This window comes from Cervus elaphus, chromosome 24 (assembly GCF_910594005.1).
Source record: "Cervus elaphus chromosome 24, mCerEla1.1, whole genome shotgun sequence".
In the NCBI taxonomy this organism is placed as follows: Eukaryota; Metazoa; Chordata; class Mammalia; order Artiodactyla; family Cervidae; genus Cervus; species Cervus elaphus.
In genome coordinates, this window is record NC_057838.1 from 62,275,471 (window position 1) to 62,302,004 (window position 26,534).

The 26,534-nt window shown below is 58.2% G+C and overlaps 3 protein-coding genes across 7 annotated transcripts in view; all 3 read left to right on the top strand.

Moving 5' to 3' along the window:
* Positions 1-8,842, top strand: part of COL7A1 (collagen type VII alpha 1 chain) — a 30,466-nt gene extending 21,624 nt beyond the window's left edge. Inside the window, exons 85-118 of the mRNA XM_043887038.1 lie at positions 79-114; positions 194-274; positions 408-476; positions 619-654; positions 732-773; positions 928-972; positions 1,061-1,105; positions 1,643-1,678; positions 1,765-1,824; positions 1,967-2,074; positions 2,254-2,325; positions 2,425-2,460; positions 2,613-2,672; positions 2,793-2,837; positions 3,063-3,098; positions 3,211-3,246; positions 3,320-3,376; positions 3,503-3,574; positions 4,079-4,150; positions 4,380-4,415; positions 4,682-4,762; positions 5,008-5,061; positions 5,147-5,200; positions 5,275-5,337; positions 5,785-5,847; positions 5,934-6,050; positions 6,241-6,318; positions 6,406-6,459; positions 6,623-6,671; positions 7,337-7,369; positions 7,518-7,604; positions 7,804-7,893; positions 7,987-8,184; positions 8,507-8,842. Of these exons, the coding sequence (XP_043742973.1) occupies positions 79-114; positions 194-274; positions 408-476; positions 619-654; positions 732-773; positions 928-972; positions 1,061-1,105; positions 1,643-1,678; positions 1,765-1,824; positions 1,967-2,074; positions 2,254-2,325; positions 2,425-2,460; positions 2,613-2,672; positions 2,793-2,837; positions 3,063-3,098; positions 3,211-3,246; positions 3,320-3,376; positions 3,503-3,574; positions 4,079-4,150; positions 4,380-4,415; positions 4,682-4,762; positions 5,008-5,061; positions 5,147-5,200; positions 5,275-5,337; positions 5,785-5,847; positions 5,934-6,050; positions 6,241-6,318; positions 6,406-6,459; positions 6,623-6,671; positions 7,337-7,369; positions 7,518-7,604; positions 7,804-7,893; positions 7,987-8,184; positions 8,507-8,523 (2,118 nt within the window). The 3' untranslated portion in view covers positions 8,524-8,842. The remainder of the gene's footprint in view (positions 1-78; positions 115-193; positions 275-407; positions 477-618; positions 655-731; positions 774-927; positions 973-1,060; positions 1,106-1,642; positions 1,679-1,764; positions 1,825-1,966; positions 2,075-2,253; positions 2,326-2,424; positions 2,461-2,612; positions 2,673-2,792; positions 2,838-3,062; positions 3,099-3,210; positions 3,247-3,319; positions 3,377-3,502; positions 3,575-4,078; positions 4,151-4,379; positions 4,416-4,681; positions 4,763-5,007; positions 5,062-5,146; positions 5,201-5,274; positions 5,338-5,784; positions 5,848-5,933; positions 6,051-6,240; positions 6,319-6,405; positions 6,460-6,622; positions 6,672-7,336; positions 7,370-7,517; positions 7,605-7,803; positions 7,894-7,986; positions 8,185-8,506) is intronic.
* Positions 8,843-9,161: 319 nt separating this feature from the next.
* Positions 9,162-10,065, top strand: UCN2 (urocortin 2). The gene is made up of 2 exons (XM_043887047.1): positions 9,162-9,194; positions 9,715-10,065. Exon 2 carries the CDS (start codon positions 9,724-9,726, stop codon positions 10,063-10,065), a length of 342 nt encoding a protein of 113 aa, XP_043742982.1. The 5' UTR covers positions 9,162-9,194; positions 9,715-9,723.
* Positions 10,066-11,494: 1,429 nt separating this feature from the next.
* Positions 11,495-26,534, top strand: part of PFKFB4 (6-phosphofructo-2-kinase/fructose-2,6-biphosphatase 4) — a 39,815-nt gene continuing 24,775 nt past the window's right edge. For 2 of the 5 annotated variants that reach the window (XM_043887040.1, XM_043887044.1), the window contains exons 1-3: positions 11,523-11,608; positions 20,708-20,824; positions 20,979-21,075. In XM_043887040.1, the coding sequence (XP_043742975.1) occupies positions 11,545-11,608; positions 20,708-20,824; positions 20,979-21,075 (278 nt within the window). In that variant the 5' untranslated portion in view covers positions 11,523-11,544. Of the gene's footprint in view, positions 11,609-15,174; positions 15,340-20,707; positions 20,825-20,978; positions 21,076-26,534 lie in introns of those variants that run through there. The other 3 variants (XM_043887041.1, XM_043887039.1, XM_043887043.1) reach the window with 3 other exon arrangements.

The window sequence follows — 26,534 nt, forward strand, 5'->3', positions numbered from 1 at the left end:
CTGCAGGGACATGAAGTCCCTGCCCCCCTGGGTCCCCTGCTCTCCATGTCCCTCTCACATCCGACTTGTTCCCCGCAGGGTCCTCAAGGGGCACCGGGTTTGCCTGGACAAGTGGTGAGTCCTGGGGGTCAGGGCCGGGCTCCGGGGCTCGGGAGTCAGCGGGCAGGCCCCTGACAGAGCTCTCCCCTCTCAGGGGGAGACGGGGAAGCCGGGAGCGCCGGGTCGTGATGGTGCCACTGGGAAAGACGGAGACAGAGGAGCCCCCGGCGTGCCGGTGTGTGTTCAGAGGAGCTCGCTGCGGGCCTGTGATGGGGGCTGTGTAACCACGTGCCCGCAGGGAGAGAAGGGCTGGGCGGCAGGGGTAGCGGAGGGAGAGGGACTGACTTCTGCCTGCCGTTCTGCCGTAGGGGTCACCAGGCCTGCCGGGCCCTGTCGGACCTAAAGGAGAGCCGGGACCCATGGGGACCCCTGGACAGGTGACCTTTGCTCCTGACCCCCAGCTTCCACATCAGCTCCTCTGCCCGGCCCCCAAGCCTAGTCTGCCCCTCCCATCTGGACGGCGGGGTACGGGTGGGGAGGTGGCAGGAAGCGGGGTGACTCACCAGGCGTTCCCCGCAGGCTGTGGTCGGGCCCCCTGGAGCAAAGGGAGAGAAGGTGAGTGTGGGGGAGGCCCTGGGGTAGGGGGCAGGGGTGAGGGCTGAGGAATCCCACTGACCCTTCTCTCTCATCAGGGCGCCCCTGGAGGCCTTGCTGGAGACCTGGTGGGAGAGCCGGTGAGTGTGGAACCCCCAGCGCATAGGTCACCCACCCCGTCACCCTCACGTTCCATAATACACCCCACCCTGCCCAGCCTTCCCGCTCCCTCCTTGAGTCGCTGCTGTCTGGGACCCTGACACCCATGTGTCCTCCTGACCCCTGTATCCACAGGGAGCCAAAGGTGACCGAGGACTGCCAGGGCTGCGGGGCGAGAAGGTGAGGTGGGCCTGGGCCCAGGGTCTAGCGTTGGGCAGGGAGGGGTACGGCTGGGTGGCCACACACCCTCACCCCACTTTCTATGCAGGGTGAAGCCGGCCGTGCGGGGGAGCCTGGAGACCCGGGTGAAGATGTGAGTCTAGGGTCCGGGCGAGTCGGAGTCCAGGTTGAGGAGTGTAGTCGTGGATGTGAGGGTGCCCTGGGCCTGTGCACCTCTGAACCTGAGCCTGGCCGAATGTTCCAGCACTCAGGGTCCTGCTCCCGGGGCACACGGGGGTCGAATCTCCTGGCTTCCACGTGCTCATCCTAGGTCTTCCGGTCCTCACCTGTGAGCACGCGTGCTCCTGTCTCATCTCCTGGTCTCGGGGCCTGTGAGAGTTCTTTGGGCCTCTCCTTGGTCATGTATTGGTGCTGCCCCTTCCCCCGCCCTGTCTCTGCTCCCGTATCTGAGCTCACGTCTCTGGTCATGTCGTGGTCATTGCTAAGCTCCCTGGACTGGGACACATCTGAGATCCTGCCTCTGCCCGCATTCCCATGTACCTGTGCTCACATCCTCGGTCTCAAATGCCCGTGGTCACCTCCGAGCTCCCCTGGGCATGTTTTGGGACCATACCTGAGCTCTGGGTTCTTGTTCCGGCTCTCAAGTGCTGTTTACTTTGTTTTCTCTTAGGGTCAGAAGGGGGCTCCGGGACTCAAAGGTCACAAGGTATATGTGCCCTAAGGCATTCCTGATGTGGGGGGTCATGATCCCGAGACGCCCTGAGCCTGATCTGACTCCTCTTTCCCTTGAAGGGTGACCCAGGAGTTGGGGTCCAGGGGCCCCCTGGGCCAGCTGGTCCTCCAGGTCTAAAGGTAAAACGATGCCCCGTGGCTGGTGGTGGGGGCAGAAGGTGGGGCGGGGGGCCTGGAGGTGGGAGGAAGGGGGTCTTCAGGGACTAGTCCTGGGAAGGGGTCCTGCTGGGGCCATTCCCCCCTTTGCTAATCTCTGTTCCAGGGAGACTCAGGCCCCCCTGGACCCCCCGGACCTCCTGGCATTGTGGGGTTCCCCGGTCAGACGGGCCCTCGAGGAGAGCTGGGTCAGCCGGGCCCCAGTGGAGAGCGGGTAAGGGTGCTGAGGGCTGCGTGTGGGGACTTGGTGGCCCCAGGACCTCTGGATCTGGTTGCGGGTGAGGAAGAGGAGGGGACCTAGCCCTGCCCAGGGGGCTCCTGGTCTTGGGGGAACAGCATGGGAGGAAGGTTCCCCAGTCTCCCTTCACCTCTCTCGCCTCATTTTTACCATAGGGTCTGGCAGGCGCCCCAGGGAGAGAGGGAGCCCCAGGTCCCTTGGGGCCGCCTGGACCACCCGGGTCAGTGGTGAGTAGAATGCCCCAATGCCCCATGTCTCTGAGTGCTGTGTGTTGGGGACTTAGCTGGGGGCTGAGCCACAGACTGACTTCATCTCGCTGCCCACAGGGAGCACCTGGGGCCCCTGGACTCAAAGGAGATAAGGTAGATGTGACAATGCTGCTGGCCCTCCCCTGCACCACCGCCTCCAGCCTCCACTGACCCCTCTCATCCCCTCTGACTCCCACCCACCTCCCGTGACCCTCTGCCCTCCACCAGTTCCCCCGATTGACACCTGGTGTCCCATTGATCTCCAGGGGGACGCTGGAGCAGGACTGCCTGGGGCCCGAGGCGAGCGTGGGGAGCCCGGTGTCCGGGTGCGTATGTCCTGCCCTGCGGCCGTGGCTCTTGCAGGGAGCCACACCGGGACTCCCTTCCTCACGGCTCTCACCCGATTTCCAATTCACTGAGTCACTGAATCTAATGTCACCATCCAGGGTGAAGATGGCCGCCCGGGCCTGGAGGGACCCCGAGGACTCGCGGTGGGTCCCCTGGGGGAGAGGAGCAGTGTGACTCAGTCCCTTGCCTGAGCCCTCTGTGCCCTTGGGGGGTCTCCACAGCCTCTGCTGCCCTCTGCTTCTCCACGTCTGCTCTCTGGCCCCTTGTCTCCCCTGTTCCCCGGGGCCTTCCAGTCCTCCCCTGCATCCTGAGCCATCTGCCCACTGGTCCCCCCAGATTCCCTTAGCTCATTATCCTCTCTCATGCAGGGCCCCCCAGGCAGCCGAGGGGAACGTGGGGAGAAGGTAAGGGTGTGGAGCAGAGGCCCCTGGTGTGAGTGTGGGTGGGGACGGGTCTTATAACTCAGGATCTGGGGCGTCACTACTGGAGTGAGACCCACATTCTTCTGCCCGACAGGGTGACATTGGTGCCTCAGGGCTGAAGGGTGACAAGGTGAGTGTGGGCACGGGGGAGGGCAGGGACTCGGGGTGATCCTGACTCCTCTGACTTCCCCTTGTCCACTCAGGGTGACTCAGCTGTGATTTTGGGGCCTCCAGGGCCACGGGGTGCCAAGGGGGACTCGGTGAGTGGGTCTGGTCCGTGGTGGGGGGGTGCTCCTATGCGGGCTGGACCAGGGGATCTGAGATCTCAAACCCCCAGAGGGTAAGGGACTTGTAGCCCCTGACCCTAATTTCTCACCCTGACCCAGGGTGAACGAGGGCCTCGGGGCATAGATGGTGACAAAGGACCTCGGGGAGACAGCGGGGAACCTGGAGAGAAGGTATGGGGACGAGGTTGGGCTGTTCTATACAGGGTGAGGAAGGGGGTCCTGCAAGCTGGGGGGCCCCGGGGAGGATCTGTGAGGACAGAAGCAAAGGATGGAAGGGGATTTCTGGGGGTTGTCAGCTGTAGCAACTATGGGGTGGCTGAGAGGATGGGGGCTCTGTGGGAGGGGCTCTAGGGCCTGGATGTGAGGTTGGAGGGCAGTCTGTGGACCGTGGCCCCTGTAGGAGGCCTGTGGGAACAGGAGGGGGGCTCCTTGGGTGTTAGAGGTACTCCAGGTAGGGCTGGGGGCCCAGTGGTAAGAGGAGCGGCAGGAATCGGGGGACCCGGGGTGAGAAATGCGCCACCCCACGGCCAGGGTCTCCGGCCCCACCCATGAGCGTGGGCTGCAGGGACGGGGCCTCGGGGGCCCAGAGCGGGCAGCACTGGCAGGTTCCGGGCTTGCTGGGAGCCTGCAACCTGCCCTGGTCCTGACCGTGGCCCTCTCCTGTCCCGCCTGCAGGGCACCAAGGGAGAGCCTGGTGACAAGGGCTCAGCCGGGCTGCTGGGAGCGCGTGGACTCACGGGACCCAAGGCAAGTCCTGACCCAGGCACAGACCCGGGGCCGCGGGTCACGCCCGCCTGTCCGGGGTGTCCCCTGAGCACTGGAGGGCTCCTGCCTCCCTCGCTGTTGGCCCCACGTGTGCTCACGCGGGCTCGGTGACAGACCGGGCCCTGGCTGCAGTCACCGCGGGTGGCAGATAGGCCAGCGCGGGGGACAGTGGCACTGAGGGGCTGCCCTCCCCCACCTGCGTTCCCCACAGGGCGAGCCTGGTGCCGCAGGGATCCCTGGCGAGCCGGTAAGGTGCCCCTGCCACCCTACCAGGGACTCCATCCCCACGTGGGGACCCTTGACCTTACAGTGAACCAGCACCCTCATGTTGTCCGGGGACCCCACCTTCCCAGTCACCCTTGTGGTGGGTCCACTCACGTTCCCATGGAAAACCCGGCACTTCCAGTGGCTCTGGCCCCCATGACAATTCTCACCCTGAAGTGTTCCCTGTCCATGACATCTAGGGTGATTCCCTTTGATCCCTCACTGGCCTCACTAACACCTTTCCCACAGGGATCCCCAGGAAAAGACGGAATCCCTGGCGTCCGAGGAGACAAAGGAGATGTTGGCTTCATGGGTCCCCGGGGCCTCAAGGTGGGAAGGGGGCTGGTTTTCTCCCCCCTCTTCAGGACCTGATGTTGGAGGGTGAAGTATCCGGGGTCAGAGGTCAGGTATCTGGGGTCAGGTGCTGTGGTGTCTAGGGTTGACGTGAGGTGTTAGGTCAGAGGTGGGAAGGTCAGAGGTGGAATACCTAAGGGCAGTTTGGAGAGGGGTTTCAGGGTCAGGGGTCATAGGTGAGGTATCTAGGAAGTCACTGTCTCACTTCTTTTTTCTTTCAGGGCGAACGGGGGATTAAGGGAGCCTGTGGCCTTGATGGAGAGAAGGGAGATAAGGTATAGGGGTGATGAGGGATATGGGGGGATGTGGGGTCTATGGGGCCTGGGGACTAAGGCTGACCCCTCCACCTGATCGCTGCAGGGGGAAGCTGGTCTCCCGGGCCGCCCAGGGCTAGCAGGACGCAAAGGAGAGCTGGTGAGTGTGGGGCACCCCTAGAGTGACGAGCGGATGGGTGGGCCAGGAATTGGCTAATGTCTTCTCTCCTCCAGGGGGAGCCCGGTGTCCCAGGCCAGGCAGGGGCCCCTGGGAAGGAGGGCCTGATTGGTCCCAAGGTAAGGGGGTCCCTCCACAGTGGACAGTGGGGTTCAGGATTGGGCAGGGATGGCACGATAAGGTCATGAAGGTTTTGGGTCAAGGAAGGTTGGGAAAGGTTGGGACACTGCGGGGTGGAGTGGGGCTGGTCCTGAGGTTTCAGGGTGGGTTGGGATCACAATGGGGATTGAGGGTTAGGGGTGGGAGGTGGAGTGATGCATGCCTCAGGGCTGAGCATTAGGGTGGTTGAGGTCAGGGGGAGGTTGGAGGTCCCTGAAGGGGAAATGGGTGGGGTCAGGGTAGGGGGCGTCACAGCGGGGCAGGGTCGTGGGGATCATGGTGGACTCAGGGTCTTGGCTGGTAGACCACAGGAAGTCGAGGTGGTGGCCATAGGATCTGGGGGCTCATGGGGGCTGAGCTGAGGGAGGCCGAGGCAGAGGGACTCTCATGCTTCTTTCTGTTCCCAGGGTGACCGAGGTTTTGACGGGCAGCCAGGACCCAAGGGTGACCAGGGCGAGAAAGGGGAGCGGGTAAGTGGAGGCTGAGGTCATGGCGAACTGAGGGGCCTGGGGTCTCTGGAAGCTCTGATCACTGACCCTGATCTCTCTCTCCCCAGGGACCCCCAGGAGTGGGGGGCTTCCCAGGTCCCAGGGGCAGTGATGGCTCTAGCGGTCCTCCCGGGCCACCTGGCAGCATTGGTCCCAAAGGCCCTGAAGGACTTCAGGGTCAGAAGGTGAGAGGCCCTGACTCCTGACCCCTGACCCCTGAACCTCACTGACCCTTCCCCCACCTCCCTGACCTCTGACTGTACAATCCATTCCCCCAATATCCTCGCCCCAACCTCTGAACCTACAGTCCCAAATTATCCTACTTCTGACCCCCACTGCCTCTGACCCTGCTCACTCAGTCCACCTGTCTGACAGGGTGAGCGAGGTCCCCCTGGAGAGAGCGTGGTGGGTGCCCCCGGGGCCCCTGGAACTCCTGGAGAGAGAGGGGAGCAGGTGAGTGGGAATTCCTGGGCCTGGGGTCAAAGGCTGGGGTGTCCGTGAGGTCAGAGGTCACAGCCCAGCCCTATCCATCACACACAGGGGCGGCCAGGCCCCACAGGGCCCCGCGGTGAGAAGGGAGAAGCTGCGCTGACAGTGAGTGTGGGGGGGGTTGGGGGGGGCCCTGCCTCCTGGTCCCGACCCCCTGGACCCTGGGCCCTGACTCTGCACTGTCCCTCCATGATCCCTGCATTATGTACCCTTTGTCCTTCTGTGACCCGTGGGTTCCTTCATTACCCTTGTGGTCTTGGGCTCCTAGGAGGATGACATTCGGGGCCTTGTGCGTCAGGAGATGAGTCAGCATTGCGGTGAGTGGGGTCCAGCCCGGAGTCTCCTGGGTCCCATCCCCACTGCACCCCCGCACCCCTAGACAGAGGCAGGCACCACCCCCAGAACGTCCAGGGGGCAAGCAGTCAGGGAGGCGGGTGGAGACAGATGGATACACAAAGTACGGGTGTTTCAGGACAGACATGCTGACAGGACTCCCCCAAGTGGAGACTCCGGCAGAGGTGGAGGCACATGTGCTCCTGGGTGCCCAGGATGGCCGTGTGTGGAGGGGGTGGAGGTGTGAGCAGAGCCGGTTCCTCGGGGCCAGATGTGGAGTCGGGGTGCGGGGCGGGGGCTCTGATGGCCCTGGGGGGCATCAGAGAGTGAAGCTCGTCTCCTTCCGCCTCTGCCTTCTCCCTGTCTCCATTCCTGCGGGCCCCTGACCCTCTCCCTCTCCCTCTCTCTCTCTCCCCCTCTCCATCTCTCTCTCGCGCCTTTGGCTGGCCTGTTCCCATCTTCTCTCTTGCCCTTGGTCTGCTGTTCCCCCTTGCTTTCTTTCTCTCCCTCCGTCTGCTTCCCCTCCTCTCCCCCGCTGTCTGTCACTCTCTCCTGCCGTGTTGTGAGCCTCTCTCCCTGCCTCTTTCCACCTCTGTCTCCTGTTCTCTGTTCTCGTCTTTCTCCCTGGCCCCTTCTCTGCCCCCTCCAGCCTGTCAGGGCCAGTATATCGCATCTGGATCACGTGAGTAGTTTTCTGGTATTTTCTGCTCCCGGAACTTGCCTCATGCCAGGCCCTGCTGTGCCCATTGCCTGGGTCGTCTCAGCAGGGGCTTGGTGAGGGCGGCCACCAGGCTGACCCCTGGGCCCCCTGCCCCTGCTCCCGGCTTCAGGACCCCTCCCTAGTTACGCAGCAGACACCGCTGGCCCGCAGCTCCACCCGGTGCCCGTGCTCCGCGTGTCCCACGCCGAGGAGGACGGTGAGGATGGCTGCAGCCTGGGGGGCGTGTGGGGCGGGAGCACAGACACACAGACACACACACACACACACACACACACGGCTGCTCCTGCGTGTGCGGGGGGCACATGCAGGGAGCATGCTTGGGAGGCCAGGGTTGGGCTGCACAAACCGGGCCCCGCAGTGGCCCTGCTCACAGCACCCCCTTACTGTGAGTGCAGGCCAGGTGCCCCCCGAGGACGACGAGTATGAATACTCTGAGTATTCCGTGGAGGAATACCAGGACCCCGCGGCTCCTTGGGATGACAATGGTGAAGAAGGGGGCTGGGCCCAGAGGGGCGTGGGGAGGAGCAGGCTGAGCCCATCCCGGCTGACCTCTCCGCCCCCGCCCCCGTTACCCCCAGACCCCTGCTCGCTTCCACTGGATGAGGGTTCCTGCAGTGCCTACACCCTCCGCTGGTATCATCGGGCGGGGGCAGGGGGCACGAAGGCCTGTCACCCCTTTGTCTATGGCGGCTGCGGAGGGAACGCCAACCGTTTTGGGACCCGGGAGGCCTGTGAGCACCGCTGCCTGCCCCAGGCAGCCCACAGTCAGGGGACAGGTACGAGCGTACCCCGCATTCCAGTAGGAGCCTGCCCAGATTATGTCCAGGGTCAGGATCCGGGGTCAGAAGCCGCCCCCCACCCCCCAGACTGGGGGACCTGGGACAGACCCCACCTCAGACTAAAGAGCTGATAGAGAACCCCAACTTTGGGTGGAGTCCCCAGTATGGTACTCCTCGGTGCCCCCTCCCTTAAAGACCTGAGTAAGGACCCCTTTCTGTGGGCAGAGCCCCCACACCCACTGTGCCCCCGGCTCCCCCATCCTCTGCGGCCCTTGCGTTGGGTACGGTTAGACGGCTGAACTCTGCCTGCCCCGCCCAGGTGCTGCCCGGAGCTGAGGTCCAGTTCTGCATCCCCTGGAGGCGTCAGTGTCTCAGCTGGACCCTGCCGTCCCTCCCCCTTGGTGCTAGAGGCCTGTCTGCACGTGAGCGTGCGTGAGCGTGTCCGTTATTTCAGTGACTTGTTCCACGGGTCTCGCCTTCCCCCCAGTGGACAGACCCCCATTGTGGCTGCTGCCTCCCCGGCTGATGACTCAGTGTTGGGGAGGCTTTGGGCAGTGAGCGGAAGTGACTGAATCCAACCCCGCCCCTTGCCCCACGCTAGTGATGACATGGTGCTGATTCTGGGGGGTCATTAAAGCTGCTGATTTAAAAGGCCCCTGTTGTGACTGTTTGCGGGGGGTGTGGGTGTCAGGGGGGCAGGTTTTCCCTGGGAGGGCCATGCTATCCTGAGTGGGTACAGAGTCCCTCTGTTCAGCCTGTCATGTCCTGTGACCTTCAGTCCCCAACTTGTCCCCAGAAAGAAGCCAGGGTAGGGGCTGAGGGTATGCCTTCACTGCCCCCCAGGAGAGGATGAATCATGGGTGGGGGGCGGCCTCAAGCTAGAAGACGGGCCCCAGCTCTCAGCCCAGGGGCTGAGGGAGATAAATGGGCCCTGAAGGGGGTGGAAGAGCAGACCAGTACAGAGGAGCACTGCCTGGCACAGCTCACCCCAGAGGAGGCTGCTACTGGTGAGACTGGGGTCAGGGGATGGACAGGACCGTTGGGGTAGAGTGGATCTGGGGTTTGGGTCAGTGGAGGTCTCTGGGCCTGAGATGCCCTGGGACCTCTGGCTGCTTCCTTGTCTCAAGGACCCCCATTCCTGCCTTTCTGTGCCCTGGATCTGTGACATGCTTTCTTGCTCAAACCTCAGGCTGCCCTTCAGTCCCTCCGTGTTTCTCTCTGTTTGCATCCTTATTTCCATCACACTGTCCCTTTTCTTCCGTTCTCCCTCTACTCTGCTCCATCCCCTCGGATACATCTCCATCTCTTTCTCCCTCTCCCTGACCTTTCTTGTTCTTGCTCTTCCTCCCCATCCCCCACCATCTCTCTCTCTCAAATACATCCATATGCAGATATACCTGTGCCTTTCTGTCTCTGGGTTCCCTCCCTCTCTTTGTCCATCTCTGTCTCTCTGCTTTCCCCATCTGTCTCTGTCCGTGGGCCACAGCTAACCAGAGTCCCTGCCTTGAACCTGTTTTCTCCTTGCAGCCTGACTACATGATGACTAGGTGGGCTCTGCTCACGCTGATGGTCCTGACATTGGGCAGGACCCTGCTTGTCCCAGCAACCCCCACCCCAGGCTCCCAGCTCCTCCCTCAGAACCTTCCCCAGGCCACTGCCTGCCCTGTGACCTCGGAGAGCCCCTCAGCCAGCACCACGGCACCCTCCGCTGCGTGGGGCCACCCCAGCCCTGACCCCCACCCTGGCCCCCGCATCGCCCTCTCGCTGGACGTCCCCCTTGGCCTCCTGCAGATCTTACTGGAGCAGGCCCGGGCCAGGGCTGCGAGGGAGCAGGCTGCTGCCAATGCCCACATCCTCGCCCAGGTCGGCCGCCGCTGAGCCTGAGGGAGGCGGTCACAAGAATGGAGCCACCCTAGATGGGGCAGCGGCGGAGCTGGACCGTACTACATCTGGACACGGCGCATCTGGACTCTACCACATGGAGTCACTGTCATATCAAAGTGCCTCACAGAGTTACAGTGTGTGTGGACAGCATGCACGTTGCCACGCCAGGTTGCCAGTGGACTCTAGCCACTCCTAGGAGCCCCCCAGACTTACGGTATATGTCTGGAGAGCTTGGACACTAACCGTGGATGGTCACTACCACATGGAGTCTGGTCATGTCTGGGTCCCACAGTCAAGAGCCTCTGGACACCATCATACAGGGTCTCTGTAATGCCACTTACAGGAACCTCAACACAGGACACCACGGCTGCATTGGAGAGAACTGCCCATCTAAGGCCAGACCCAGAGGTCTGCCCTGCCCCCACGGGTCACCACACAGACAGGTGCTGGTGGAGGTTCCCAGGCAGCACCCACCCCAGACTGATTGGGACATCTCCAGGCACAGACAGACGCTCGTACGTGGGAGGTCTGTGGCTGTGGCAGCCTTACCTTGTGTGTGTGTGTGGGGGGGGGGGGTGTACACGCATGGGTGGCCACATCTCTGTGTATCTGACGGCTCTTTGTGCATGTGAACAAGGCGTGGGCCTGTGAGAGGGCTGGGAGGAACGGGAGCCTGTCCCCCAAATCTGCAGGAAGCATGCTCAGCACACACCCAGGCACTGTCTCACCCACACCCCTGTGTACCCAGGCTCTACCCTTGCACACACGTGGCTCAGGGGAGAAGGGAGCTCAGGCTGATGGGGCCTCTGGCCCCTCCTTCACCGAACAGTCCTGAGCCTCAGTTTTCCAAGCCTCGGTTTTCTCCTCCGTAAAGCCGAGTGATGCCACCACGCTTCTTTTGAGCACGGAGTGATGTAATAATGTACATGAAGGTTCCCGCTGGCAAAAAAAGCGCTCAATAAACATAGTGACTGGAGAATGGGCTAGACAAGAATCACACAGTCATGTGCCTCCAGGCAATGAGCGGCTCCTCTAACCCCCTTCCCCCGCCCGGATTCACTGACCTGTCCTTGGTGTGGAAGGCTGCAGGTTTGGCCTAATCTCCCAACCTCATCTCCACGGCGGGTTTGGAGATGAGACCCAGCCTTCTGGAGCGTGTGGCCAGGCTTGCCAGCAGATGGGGCAGGAACTGTGGGTAGTGTAGACGACTCCGGCTGGAGGTGAGGGCAGACACTGGGTCCTAGCTGGAGAGAAAGTTAGCACTGTCGGAAGTGTGGCCGCCGGGGGTGCTGGAGACAGGGGTGGGGGGGCACTGACCGAGATCTCACAGTTGTCAGCAGCCCTGGGGGGCGGGCCCAAGGCGGGGCGGAGAGGCGGAGCCACGGGGGGGGCGGTGCTCTCCGGAGCCTGGAGGGCGGGGCCGCCCCAATCCCGGCCGCAGGGGGCGGCGGCCCGGGCCAGTTCGGGAGCAGGATGAACAGAGGTATGGAAGGAGGCAGCTCCCCGACGGAACCCGGGTCAGGGAGCAGCAGAAGGGGTAGGCGCCGGGCAGGGTGGAGAGGGTGGGCGGACTGGGAAAAGACCTGGGCGAAGTGGAGGTGGTGTTAGACGGGGGTGTGAGAGCTTTGGGGGTCTCTCCGGGATTAGGGGTGCTCTGAGGGGGCATCGGTCTGTCAGTGGCAGGGAGGGGGGGCACTGGCGCCTCATCGGGGAGAGGGAGCTGGGCCAAGGGGGGAACTATAAATAGCTGCTTCCTCCAGCCCAGGGGGAGGGACAACCCGCTGGAGCTGCCCCAGGGCCTCCCGCTCTGCCCTTTGCTGGCCTCCAAGGGGTCATACTTGTCCAGGTCCCCCCTCAGGGGTCACACCAGCTTAGGAAGGCTCAGAGGCTCATTTGGGAAGCTTTTCATACGGTGTGACTTTAGCCCTTAAACCAGCATTTCTAGGGCAACTACTGTGTGCCTTGTGTGGGTCCTGAGCTGCTCTAAGCACCTACTGTGTGCTCTGCCCCAACCACGAACCTCTCTGAGCACCTCGGACTGTGTGCCCTGGCTGGCCCTGAGGCACTCTGAGCACCTACTGTGTGCCCTGTGCCAGGCGGGAATCAGCAAGTGCAGACCAGGGCTGCTTGGTTGGAACCTCACACCTTGTGTGAGTTTGGCTCCCAGGGAGACACGGGATGATCCTTGCCTAGAAATGGCCAGAGCCATTGGGACTCCTGGGAACTCCCCAACCTCCCAGTGGCCGCAGAGAGGAGAGGAGGAGGGAATAAAGGGCGAGGGAGGCAGCAGAGAGCAGCAGGCTTCACTGCCGCCGGCCTGGGCGCAGGGCTTGGTAGTGCATGTGCACGCGTGGCTGTGTGCACACCATGCGTTTGTGGACTGGCGTGTGGGTCTGTGTGGGATGCACTGAGGTCCCTGGGCCTTTCTGCTGCAAAGGTTGGTATGGTGGTTGGGCCAGGACTGGCCAGCGGATATGGGGACTGGGAAGAGTTTGAGGACTGAAGATTGAGGACATCCCGCAGGTTGGAACCTGGGACACCGGGAGGAGGTCCAGTGGTCAGGGCACCACAGGAGCCCTCCGGCACAGGCCAGGCAGGGTCACGGGCGGGGTGGGGGGGTGGGCGCTGAGCAGGATGGATGTGTTCACATGCGACATCCCAGCACACCTCCCACCCCTGGGCCAGGAGAGCTGGCTCACTCTGGGATGGCCCCAAGGAGGGCAAGCCACAGGGGTCAGTTATTCTATTGGACATCTGCTGATGCTGAGGGAGCAGAAAGCTAGGAGAGCATTTCCGTGCAGGGGACGTGCAAGAGCGCAGGTATGGAGGTGGGACGTGTGGGTATAGTATACCGCGTGTGGGAGGTGAGGTTTGCAAGGGCTGCCAGTTGAGCTGAATCCATCCTGCATAGTGGGCAGGCAACTCTGTGACTCTGGGCCCTTCTCCCCTTCCTCAGTTTCCTATGTGAGAAGTGGAGCCACAGCAGGGGAGATGGGGAATATCCTCAGAGCAGATGTTGACCCTGGCCATGGGGAGGGGCTCCAGGCTCCTCCTGCTGTTGACAAGTGACCTCGCCCTGGATATGGGGACTTGGGAGGTAGTGTCTGAGTCAACCCAGAGTGGGACTGTTTGGGGAAGAGTGGGAGGTACAGAATCACTGCTTCCCTGAGAAGCCAGACTCAGACTTCTGGATAATGGAGTTGGCTTCCCAGACCTGCTCCTGGTCTCCTGCTCGGCCCTGGCTGTCCCCGATCCCCAACCTTTGACTAACATTCCAAGAGGGCCAGGGAGGAGAATGGCAGGTCTGAGAAGGTGCGGGATGTCTGTGGATGTTAGAGGAGGTAGACTCTGCAATGAGTTGGATAGAGTGTGGGTGTGTGGTGACAAGGTCTCTGAGGCTAGTGTGGCCCCAGGATGGCCTTGGTAGTGGCCAGGAGACAAACAGGAGGGCTGACTGCGTCAGGAACAGCATGAGTGGCTTTGAAGAAGTAGGAAGTGGGTGGGAGGTCACCAGGGGCATGCCAGTCATCAGGACCTGCCCGTGGGTGTGCCCGCTGCTGGGCATGAGGCGGGGAGGGAGGTGGACGGTGGACACTGAAGAGGGAGGCTGAAAAAGAGAGGAAGTGGTTGAGTCGGTCTGAGGCAGGGAATTCCCTGGGGAGGCAGCTTGAGCTGCTTCCATGGAGGGTCTGTGTGGGCTTCTAGCACATGGACTTCCTTAACCTTCCCTCCCTGTGAAACAAGACTGATCTGCATCAGTCATCTCAAAGGTCCTTGCCAGGCTCTGAAGGGCTGGGCTGGGACTCGGGGGACTGACTCAAGGCAGGAGTGTGGCAAGTTGGGCAGAGGAAGCCGCGCTGCCCCTGTGGTGCACTGGGTGGAGTCTGTGCTCCATGTCCGGGCCCCCGGGTCCCGGCCGGGCACACAGTCAGCAGAGAGGCCTTGGGGATGCAGTGGTCCTGCCAGGGGGTGTGGTGGAGGACATCGCTAGAGGGCAGTGTGACTCAGACTGGAGCCCTGTCAGCTCAGGCCTTGGCAGAAAGTGTACAAAGCTTAAGAGGCTGGGCTGAGGAGACAGAGGAGTTAGGGCTGGAGAAAAGAAGCCAGGTGCTCCTGAACCTCTGGGTCTCTCCCCTGCCTCTTGCTTCCACTGCATATTTAGAGACAGGAGGGGGATAAATAACATAATAAATGATAGCATTACTGGGCTTTAGAACGGATTTCTCAGACACTGACACATTTAATCCATACCAAACTCTTGTCCTTGATGACAGTACATATTCTATTTTCCTGATGAAGAGGCAGAGGCTCATTAAAGAACAAATGTGTAAACTTAATGATGTAAAATTTAGTTGGTAAAAATGAAGTCCTAGAAGGAAAAGGAAGATACTGTCCTTGGATGAGTCCCCTGGGAGCTTGGTCCTACTCACCTGCTCCAGGTGGGGTGGGGTTTAACCCGAGCTCCCCAGCAGCTAAGGCAAAGAGAGAAACACGGTCAGTTTTGTTCTGTGTCCCTGTCCACGAGATAAAGGGGCTTTTTTCAACGTGGTTGAGCAGGTTGTTCCTGTGTGCAGTGGAGAGTCCCAGGACCCGGAGGGTCGGAGTGCAAGGCCAGCGGGAGAGTTGACAACCGTGCCAGTGGGCCGGTGACCAGTCACTCAGGGGCCTCCAGGTTGTTCCTGATCAAATTCTGGGGGTCACGTAGACTTGCCCCAACCCATGCAAACCCCTTCTTCTGAGGGTCCTGAGGTCACGGAGAACGGGAACCGCGTGTCCTAGGGGCACGCTGGGGCGTCCAGGGCGAGGCGGGGGGTGAGGCATTTGCAGATCAGCGTCGGGTGTGCGGGGATCCGGCATCCAGGGCGGGGCCTGTACCATCTGAGCCCGGAACCTGTGGTGAGCTGGGCATGCGCGTCCTCCATCCTGGCATTAAGGGCGGGCCCGCTTGGTCCCAAACGGGCTCTCGGGCGAGCTGGGCATGCGTGGTCGGACGCCAGGCCCTCCTCGATTGGGGTGGAGCCTACTCGACCTGGGGCGGGGCCTGTGGGGAATGGGACCGGCGTCAACGCAGCTCTGAGAGGGGCGGGGCTGAGGGGCGGGGCCTCGAGTGGCCCGAGGTGGCCAGGCTGCTGGGTTGGCAGCAGCGCAGTCGGACTCATCCAAGCCCCAGGATGGCGTCCCCACGGGAACTGACCCAGAACCCCCTGAAGAAGATCTGGATGCCGTACAGCAATGGACGGCCCGCTCTGCACGCCTGCCAGCGCGGTGGTGAGGCGGGGTCCGCGGGCTAGTGGGGAAGGCAGTGCACGGGGATGGGTATTGATCTCAAATGCACAGATGCGAACCGGAGACAGGTGAGGCTGCCGCGGCCGGTGACAGGGAAGCAGGAACAGGTGTGAGGCCTCGGACAGGTGTAGCAGAGCAGGAGGTGGGTACAGGTGTGTGGCGTCTCGGCTCAGCGGGACTGCGTCTGGCCGCCATCACCTAGGGAAGGGCGCGGGACCCTTGGCACACCACTCTGTCCCCACCGTCTCAGGCCGCGGGGAGGACTTGGAGCCTCGGTCCTGCCCTCTCCGCTGGCCAGAGAGTGTGGGCCGAATGGTCAGACTGGGATCTGCCGCTGTGTTGGCCCTAGGAGAATCGCTTGGTCTCTCTGAGCCTAGAACTTTCAAAGCCGCCCGGGTGGGAGGAAATCTCATCTCTGGGCCTGAAAACGAGTCTTTGGAGCAATTTCAGGTAAGTGCAGGTGTGTTCAGGAGAGAGACAGTGAGACCACTTTGTTATATGGGCCTATCTTTGTGTCTGTGGGTGTGCAAGTATCCAGGTGGGGTTGTGGATGAGTGGTAAAACTGGAGGGTGGAAACATCTAGAAGATATGCTGGAAAATCATAGAATTGTTAAGGGGCTCACGTTCCCCTGGGTCCTAGGTGTTTATTCCATTTCATTGATCGCCTGCTTGTCCTTAAATGAGTCTGCAACTTCTTTTTTTATTACCAGGAAAAACAAAGATTTATTTTAAGAGTTGCTGAAACATTGTAATGAATTTGCAAGTTGGCAGGGTCCTCAGAGAACATCTAGTCCAGGTCCTGATACCTATTGGGAAATGGAGGTCAGGAGATGGTGTTACATTTTGGGCTATCCCTGCCTCCTGACCTCTGCTTGGGAACGACAGAAGAGAGAGTGCTGGTGCTTGTTTTGCTTTCAGGCTGGCCTGGGGGCCTTGGCCTTGACCAGGATGTGACACCACCTGGAGGAGGAGTGTGTGTATCTCTTAGTACACTATTGGTCCTGGTAGGGGTGACCATGGCTGGGGCTTTGATCAGACATTCTGGTGGGTCTTGGGCTCTGATTTTTATGTCGGTCCTGGTGGGGTGCCGAAACTGTGATCCTGCCTTTAGCTCTGGGGCCATGGCTTTCCAGTCAATATTCAGTCCTAAGGGACCATGGCTTCACCCTAGCCAACCCTCCTTCCAGACTTTTCTGGAGGTGTGGAGGGCCAGGGCCCCTTTCTCTTGTGCTTCAAGTCAGTCTGTGTTAGGGCTGTGCTACCCTGACTTGGTGGGTGCCCTCTGCTGTTACATAAAGGGAAAGGAGTGAGAAGGTGGACTTTGGAGGCAAGAGCACTCAGACTGTGTCGTGGCTCTGCTGGGTGACCTTGGGCACAGAGCTGACCCTGCAGGTCTCAGCTTCCTTATCTCTGGGACGGAGACAGTCAACAGCCTCGCACTGTGAGCCGCTTGATAAGTGGTAGCAGTTACTTTAGAATTTTGTCACCACCCTTCTTTTTTTGCTTCTCCATTCCTCACCCTCAGGGAATGAAGCATCAGCGAACAGCTCCGTGCCAACCCCCTTTCAGGTAGCAAAGGAGCTAAGGCCCCATGGGAGGGAACTTGCCAGGTCTCACGGCCCCTGGGGCAGGCCTGTATTTCTTCAGCTCTGGGTATGCAACTAAAATGTGGCTCTGGCCTGAACACAGGGGCTTGTGCCCTGGCACTGCGTCAGGGTGTTGCAGTGGGTGGGACTGTGAGCTGACCTGGCACAAGAGGCCAAAGATGAGACCTGCAGATGGTGTGGCGGTTTGGGTCCCAGAGTTCATAGCAAGGAGGGAGCAAGCGGTGAATGAGCATGGAGACAGCGTCTTAGGTCTCAAGTTCTCATTCATGCAGCATTTTACCCTCTGCTTGGTGGGCTTCTAACTAGGTTGGAGGACCACAAGGACAGGTGGGAACCTGAGGTCTGAGTGGGTGGACGCTGACTTGATCACAGGGCTTTATAGAGAAGAGGATGTGGGGACCCACCACTAGGCTGTGCTGTGCGGTGGGTTGTCTTTGGGGTCTACTCCAGTTCCTCAGGGCACCAGAGGCTGGTTGGCAGAGTCCCTGCCTCTTCCCACTCTCTGCTAGCAATTCTGCCTCCTTTTCATAAATCCAAAGCTACACAGAAGGCCTAAAAGCTGTTACCATTCTGCTCATTGACCTGGAGGAGCTCTGGGGGCAGATGGGGTAGGAGATGGGGACGTGCCTCGGGGAACACGGCAAAAAGGGCAGTATTTGATAGCTTTTCTTAGCCAAAAGTTGGCAAGACTTCCTGGTAAGGACACGACTGATGTGTGCACAGGCCAGTAGGACAGATGACTTTCGATCCCCTCCGAACAGGACCGTGATGCCAGTTTGCTTTGTTTTAAAGAACTCTCCCTTCCCCAGCCTGGCTCAAGGCAGTGGGAGCAGATACAGGTCAGGACTCAGTTCTGGAACCCCCTCCAGGGACTTGAGGCTGCCCCCGTGGAGACACCACCAGATGGTAGTCACTGGCCAGCACCACGCTTGTCTCAGCCTCCTGGCTCATTGGGCTCTGGTGGCCTTGAGTACGTTTACAGATAATTTACAGGAACTTGCGAGAAAAGCTGACTCGCATGTTTTCAGATTTCCTTCCGCACATGCCCTGTGTTCTAAACTGTGTGTTCTGCTGTCCTCTTGCTCAACATCAAGGTCCTGAGGGCCTGGAGCTGAGCTCCGGCAGCAGGCACCAGCTCTCCTGGTCTGCCCACCCTCAGTTCAAGTGTGTTCCTTCCGTGGGGGGCCTCGGTTTGCAATTTCTCTATTGCTTGGACGTCCCTGCTGTTCTGCTGTTGCAAGCAGGGCTCTTGTGAACACACTTGTACTTTGCTTTTTTCTTTTTGAGTATTTGCTTGGGATCTTATCTTGAGGAACAGAGGTGATAGGTAGTTTATGGCTCTGGTGTGCCCAGCCCTGACTTGCTGTTCTGCCTGCCCACCATGGCTGTGAGGTGGCCGGGGGGCAGAGGGGAGGAATGCTGTCGCCAAACGTGTGTGAAGAGGCCAGGGACATCCCTGGGGAGATGGAAGCTGTGAAGAGGGGATGCGGAACCCCAGCCCTGAGGTCATGGGAGAGCCCCTCAGGGAGCCATGGGAAGGGGTGGGACAGATGACTTTCGGTCCCCTCCGAACAGGACCATGATGCCAATTTGCTTTGTTTTAAAGAACTCTCCCTTCCCCAGCCCGGCCCAAGGCAGTGGGAGCAGATACAGGTCAGGACTCAGTTCTGGAACCCCCTCCAGGGACTTGAGGCTGCCCCCAGACACTTGAGGCTGGGTCCAGACACCACCAGATGGTAGTCACTGGCCAGCACCACGCTTGCCTCAGCCTCCTGGCTCCTTGGTCATCAGAGGCACCAGGGTGGGTGCAGGTTCCCCCCACCCCGCAGTGAGTAGCTGACGGTATTGCCCTCCGGTTCCTTGGGAGCCAGCCGGGTAGGAATTGTGCAAACAGCCCAGGCTCCAGCAGCGTGGGGCTGGCCCTCAGGATGCAGGGCCTTGCCTAACTAGTTTTTCTCTCGCCTTAGCCAATGCTGAGGTTTTTCTGCAAGTTTCCTCACTCTTGCTCACCATCAGCGGGGTCCCCTCCCCCTCGCTCCTGGGACTCACAGTTTGGGTCCCATTTGCCCAAAGGTATTGCATAGGAGCAGCTGAGTGCTTCCCACTGGCAAGCAGGGCCCTTTACTTCTCTTCAGGGCTTGCCTGGGGACAAACAGATGCCTCTTCACCCCAAGTCCCAAGGGCAGTCTTGAGGTGCATGTTGTTCCCTAGCGGGGCAGGCTGCCAAGGCCAAGCACAAGACAGTTTCCTGGAAGTGCTTACGTGGGGCGAATGCTAGACCTCGCGGAGGGATTATCATCCTGTTTTACAGATGACGATACTGAGGCTTAGGCTTCCCAAGTGGTACTAGTGTTAAAGAACTCACCTGCCAATGCAGGAGACATCAGAGACATGGGTTCGATCCCTGGATCGGGAAGATCCCCTGGAGGAGGGCATGGCAACCCACTCCAGTATCCTTACCTGGAGAATCCCATGGACAGAGGAGCCTGGTGGGCTGTGGTTCATAGGGTCGCAAAGAGTTAGATACGACTGAGCGACTAAGCACTCACTCACGCACGCACATACGCATGCACACTCAGAGGCTCAGAGTTGACAGTAAGTGTCAGAGTTAGGAACTCAGGCCTGACTGACTCTGACCACTGCCTCTGCACTCTGGCTCCAGCGAGGGTGACAAGTTGAAGGGTGGGGCCCAGCATTTGCAGAGCGTGTGGGCAAAGGAGGGGCAGTGACAGGTCCCCACATCTGTCCCTGTGTCTGTCTGCTGTGGTTTCACCTGGCCCAGGCCCTGAGGATGATGAAAGGGAGGCTTCCTAAGGCAAGACCATGCTGAAAACTGAGCTGGATTGCACGAGGCTGGCACTTATGCCACCTTGGTGTCCGTCTTAGTGGCCAGGGCGTGGCAGGCTGGGTCCAGACTCTTCCCTGCCTCCAGCCTCAGCAGCTTCTTTCTGGCTCACTGATCTGGTGGCGTGTGGAGTGGCAGTGGGTGGCTCTCAGACAGACTACCCTTGTGGGTATTGGCCTGTGTCTCTGGTCTCAGCCCCTTGTGGCCCTCACCCTGGTGGATTTTGAGGTGCCTCCCTGTCCCTCCCTGCCCACAAGGTTTGAGCAGCCAACTCTGCCAGACCTTGGGTTCCCAGATGACTCAGACACTGCAAGGCTGCTTCCCTGCCGAGTGATGGGCTGTGGAGAGCAGACTGGGTTGGGTTGAGGGAGAGCATGCACCGGGTGGGCATGCGGGTGCCTTGAAGGAAGGACTCACTGCAGAAGCAGCTTCCGGGCTTTGTAGATGAGAAATCCACCCCCCCCGCCACCACCCCGCCCTGGGATGCGGAAGCAGTGATACTGTGCAAGCAGGAATGCTGAATGACTCTTGGGATGGGGGTGCGGGTTCCTGGATGACAGACGGGCATCGGCTTTGTCCTGCCTGCTAGGGGAATTCCCCCGTGGTGTTTCTCCAGGCCTGTGGCAGCTCCAGCTTTGTATCTGGTGGTGCACGGCAGGTAAGGTCTGGTGAGATCCCATGGCGTCTGACAGGCCTGGGGAATGGTGCATGCCAGCCTTGGTTAGAGACCCCCACCCCAGAGTCTGGGGGTCCTCGGGAAGCTCTCTGCTGCCAGGAGCCTGGAAAGACACACCAGAGGCCAGTCCTGTACCCTGAGGCAGAGGAACCCTGGGCAGAGAGGCAGGGGCGCCCTGGGAGGTCCAGGTCTCGTGGGACACTGTGTTCCTTGCCTTTCAGTTTGCATGACCAACTGTCCAACGCTCATTGTCATGGTGGGACTGCCTGCCAGGGGCAAGACCTACATCTCCAAGAAGCTGACTCGCTACCTGAACTGGATTGGCGTGCCCACTCGGGGTGAGACTCAGCCTTGGCTTCCCAAGCAGGGCTTGGAGTCTCTGTGGGGGAGGAGTGAGAAGGCTGGACTGCAGCGGGGCCAGAGGGGTGGGTCAAGGTCGGGTGTTGGGAAGGGATGCTGTTGTGTGACAGCTGAGCCTCTCCTTTCCCCCAGAGTTCAACGTGGGCCAGTATCGCCGGGACATGGTCAAGACCTACAAATCTTTTGAGTTTTTCCTTCCAGACAACGAAGAGGGCCTGAAAATCAGGAAGTGAGTGTGTGTCTATGTGTGTTTATGGAGAAGGCCCTGGAGCCCAGTTGCTGGTGATGGCCAAGCTGTTCCCTGAGCCCGGGGCCTTGCCCTGCCCCGTGAGCTGGTTTCTTGGCATGTCAGGCTGTGGTGGGGGTGAGGATATGATGGGCTTGGGAACAGAGGGAAAGGGTATGTGGCCACACATGGCTTGCCCTGCTCTGCCCTGCCCTGTTATCTCTGGGAGGGGAGCTTGGGCTTTGGGGAGGTGGTAGAGGCTTAGCCAGGGCAGGTCTGCATAGAGGCTATATTCACTTATCCCAGGCTGATCACGAGGGTGGACTCTGGTAGGGAGGGGAGCTCAAAGTGAAGCAGAGATTCCAGTCTCAAAGGTGGGGCAGAGTGGGACTGGCATCACTTCCTGCCAACTTCTTTTACAGACAGAAAGTTCAGGCCCAGGACCTTTCCTCCCTAGCCCCAGGGTAAGCCCCCTGCTGATACAGGGAGGATGTTTGCTACATGTTCCTTGGCATGTGAGGGAGGCTTTCCCTTGTCGTCTCAGTGTTGCTGGGTGACAGGATAGTGACAGGATGGATAGTTGTGTATGACACTTACTCCCCTCCTCCATTCAGCCAGGAACTGAGGGCTTTCTGCAGACTAACTGAGCACCAGCTGTGATCTGAGTTGCTGTGCTGTGCCCTTCTCGGCGGGTGTCAGCTGAGGGGTCAGGAAGTGTCCTGCCCTTGCTCTGGGCTCAGCCACTATGGGAGGGCTTTTAGCAGAGGCTGGCCCAGCTCTAGTGGGTCAATGGAACGCCAGGCCCAAAGCCACCGGCTGGTGCTGCGGTTTGCCTGCTCCCTCTCTGGCCACCAGGGGGCAGGAGTTCCCCATCATGGGGCTTGGCCAATCAGGTTCTCTACTCGGGTCAATGGAGCCAGGCTGCTGCTACACCAAGAAGGGAAGGGGAGTCTGACACTCAGGCCTCTGGGGCCAAATTGGGAGTAAAATTCGAGGGTGGGCCCTCTGGCGATAATGACAAAAGGGAGGGGACTTATGCTTGAACCTATGGTGTGCTGGGTGTGTGATGCCCATTGCCACCCCCTGCCCATTTTACAGATGAGGAAATTGAGGCTCAGGGGGTCTCATACAAGATACCAAGTAACTTCACAGAGCCCAGAATTAGGTCTAAGCCCCTGTTTCACTATAAACTGTCCTGTCCATCATTCCCAATTCACATTACCCAATTTGTAGATCAAAGGTTGCATCAAGTGCAAATTCTATACTCATCTCAAGTTGTGGGCACTCATTAGTTGCTTTGATCCTCCCTACAGTGGGTTGTGGTGCCTCCCTCCCCCAGATGCTGAGACTGAGGTCAGAAGTGGTGGTATTGTCTGGGATCACTCAGGGTTTGATTTGAAGCCAGGCCTATCTGATCCAGAGTGTTTGTGGGCAGAATAAGGAAGCTAGCACATTCCCAGAGCTTATTGGGCATTCTGCTCAGACTGCCTATTGAAGGTAGGAATTGGGATTAATTCTCATGGCGAAACCCAGACTCAGAAGAAGTTAGGGAGTTAGTCCAAGATCACCCAGTGGGAACAGAGGACCTAGCAGTAGAAGCTGGGGGCAGGTTCACATGTGTCTCTCTGTAGGCACAGCCTCTGGCTATTTCTAGGAACTCTCCCTTGTGTTTCCAAAGCCTGGGTCTGGCCCCTGCACCAGGGCCCCATTTCCCATTAACCAGCCCCAGATGTCCCACGGATAATTGGCAAAATAGAAGGATCAGACTTTTTAAAAATGGGAAACCTAGGAAGAGAAGCCTACATTTCCCAGAGACACACGTTTGTACACATTGTTGAGGTTCCTTGAACTACACAATGTGGAGGTCTGAACCTGACGCTGGGCACAGTGGAAGGTCTAGAGGAGGGCATGCGTATCCATGTGTGTGTGTGCATGTGCTCCCTCTTTATCTACACGTCGGTGTGTGCTTAAATACACACCAAGCGCACTCGTATATGTGCACAGAGTCACATACTGCAGGAAGGTGTGTGCACACACCTTATGTACAATGCACGTAAGTGTTCAGACACATGCATATCCTCTGTGTGCATGCTTGGACATATAAAAACCTATAATTGTGCACACTAGTGTGTGCACAGACATACCCCATGTGCACATGAATACGTTTAATCATAACTATACCTTTTCTTTTTTTTTTAACTCTACCTTTTCAGTCATATGGGCTTAGGGACACCAGGATGTTCTCTCTGACACTGACATGTCCACCAGTTCAGTTCAATTCTGACCCTTTCTAAATGGCATTAGCATTGTCAGTTCCCACAAGGTAAGGGCTCAGTCCCTCAAAATTGACCCCACTTCACACACCAGTAACAAGTCCCAGGGCCCAGCACCATCACACCCTACCAGCACCTCATCTTTTCAACCTGGAAGTGCTTTGACTCTCATCATTCATCTTCAGCACCCACCTCCTTTCCTGGAGGGTGGAGGTTAGGACTTAAGGTTCCTCATCACTTTCTGTGACCAGCCCAGCGCTGAGGCTGTCTAGGGGCCCCACCCTGAATCACTTCATTAGCATCAACTCAGGTGTGATTGGAAGAGGCTCCTTGTGAATGACAAAAATCACTCCTGTCACTTAGGGAATTCCAAGGGTTTTAGGAGCTCTGCCAAGAACCCTGGACAGAGACCAGATATATTTATCATACCACAGAGACCCCATCTGCATGTGCACAACTGCACCCCTAGGGAATGCTCACAGGCACTCACTAATGACTCACCCATTACATACCCACCCACATGCACATGTGTGCCCATCCATACTCACACCCACAGGGAGTCCCAGGCTGTTCCCCCCCGCATCTCCACCTGGGCCCCTTGATCCCTCCTACTAGAAGTAGTCTCAGCCAGAGGAGCCCCCAGAGACCATAGCCCGGACATGGGGCTCTGCGTGTGGGTAGCAAGAAATGGCCCTAGCCATGCCGAGACTGCAGAAATGTGTCTCAGAGGGCTTCAAGGAGCTCCGGTTCTTTATGTCTCAGCACAGAAAGAATTCTGTGATTCGTTAGAATAGGACACTTGTGAGGCTTGGTGGGCAGGTAGGCAGGAGGGTCTGCTCCCAGAATTTAGTGGATGAAGGATATCTGAGGACCCAGAAAGGTCGCAAGCCAGCATGAGAGCAGAGCTCCTTCCAATGACCTGGACTCAGTTCTGTCCCCACTTTTCTCGTGACCCCAGCATTCTGGTCAGCCTCTGCGGCCACGCTTGGGCACACCGCACAGTCAGTGTATTGGTGCACTTGGGGTTTACATACAAAATTCCAAGATTGAACAAACAGGAGATCTAATTTTACTCTTACATCAAAAAAAGTATAGGTAATAGTGTTTGGGAGGAAAAATTTTTCCTTCTTGCCTTCTAGGTTCTTTGGCTGGTCTAGTAATTAAATCGACAATGACATAGATTAACAAGGCAGAAAAAAGTTTAATAGCACCTATGTCTCCTGCATACATGGGAGAGGCCTAAGAAGCCCTCACCTTAAATACCATCTTCAGCTAAAGAGAAAAGAAGGTGCTGGGGGGCGAGGAGTCAGAGGATGTTATCAGGAAAGGCCCAGTGAATTAGGGTAAGGTTTTTATGCAGATTTGAATCTATGCCTTCAGGGAAGCCCTCACCTTAAAAACCTTCTTCGGCTAAAGAGAAGGGAAGACATTGAGGGTGAGGAGTCAGGGGAAGTTACCAGGAACAGCTCACTGAACAAGGGTAAGGTTATTACTCAGATTTAAATCTATACCTTCAGGGAATTCCCTGGTGGTCCAGTGGTTAAGCTTCCGACCACAGGACCACTGTGGGACCCTTGTCGGGGCCAATTTGATCCCTGATCCACCAGGGAACTAAGATTCCACAAGCTACATGGCGCTGCCTAAACAAATCAATCAATGTATGCCTTTAGCATTGATAAAGAGTTTCCAGAGAGATAAGGTCATCTTCCTCCTGGTTCAGCAAGGGAGACTCCCTTACAAACGGAGGTTTCCTTTATGTTTGTAAATGTCTCTTAAAAAAGGGATCTTCCAGGAGAAGGAAATGGCAACCCACTCCAGTATTCTTGCCTGGAAAAGTCCATGGACAGAGGAGCCTGGCGGGCTGCAGTCCATGGGGTTACATGACTGAGCATGTATGCACGAGGGTGGAGGGAGATGGGTTGGTAGCAATAAAGTGGTAGAACTAAAAAACAACAAAAAAAAGGGATCTTCCTGACCCAGGGATTGAACCCAGGTCACCTGCATTTTAGGCAGATTCTTTATCATCTGAGCCACTATGGAAGCTCTAAAAAGAAAAAGAAAAAAAAGGGGGTGGGGGTAAGCTGTTCTTTTTAACTTTTTATTTTGTATTGGGATATAGACAATTAACATACAATGTTGTGATAGTTTCAGGTGAACGCCAAAGGGACTCAGCCATACATATACATGTAAAAAAAGGATAACTGACTCATGTTTTCTGAGCTTTTACTGCGTCTGCAGTTTCTTAAAAATAATCAGCCTGAAATAATCCTTCTGCCAAAGAGATTTATTTTGGGGCGGCACATTCTGCTCCACTGCATAGATAAAAGGTCAAAGTGATTTATCTATCTTTGGACCTTGTAGGAGAAATGGATAAAGTTAGAAAGATCCTTATATGTGGCAATCCACTTTGGAGCAATGAACAAAAAGGCTGAGGTGTTCTGAGGACAGAGAGTGTAGTCAGTGGTCAGTTGTGGTGAGGGTTTTGCCTTTCAGAGCATCTGTGGGCATGGGTCCAAGAGGCAGAGACACAGTACCCTCCTCCAGAAGGGGTCATTTGGGGAGTTCTCGGTCCACTGAAAGAAATGCACAACTTAAAATTTGAGAGTTGTGTTTTATTCGGTGAGCAACACTGAGGACTTGGGAATTCCCTGGCAGTCCAGTGGTTAGGACCCTGCGGTCTCACTGCTGAGGGCCCAGGTTCAGTCTCTGGTCGGGGAAGTAAATCTCACAGGCTGCACAGCATTGCCAAACAAACTGAGGACTTAAGCCCAGAAGACAGCCTCTCAGATAGCTCTGAGGGACTGCTTCCAGAAGTAAGGAAGGTTCCAGGACATATAGGAGTTTTGGGGGACAAAAACCAGGTAGGCCGCAACATCAAAAGAGTCTGTTAATTAAAGAACACAGACATCTCAAGTTAAGGAACCTAGAGCTTTTGTTTGAATGGAAAGAGGCAAGAGCCTGGGCTCATTGAAGTCATCCTTTTGATATGCATTTCAGCTATCTGTGGCCAGTTTCCTGTTTTCCCTTCTTGAGTCCCCCTCAAGGTATATATTTGGGGGCTGCTAGGACAGCTGAGCCTTGATGCCTGCAACATCCTTTGTTTGGTGATAAGGCAGGTGGCCTCCTTGGTCCACATTTCCCTTCTAGGAAAGAAAATTGAACCTGAAGCTTAATCCTGCCTTTTAAGCT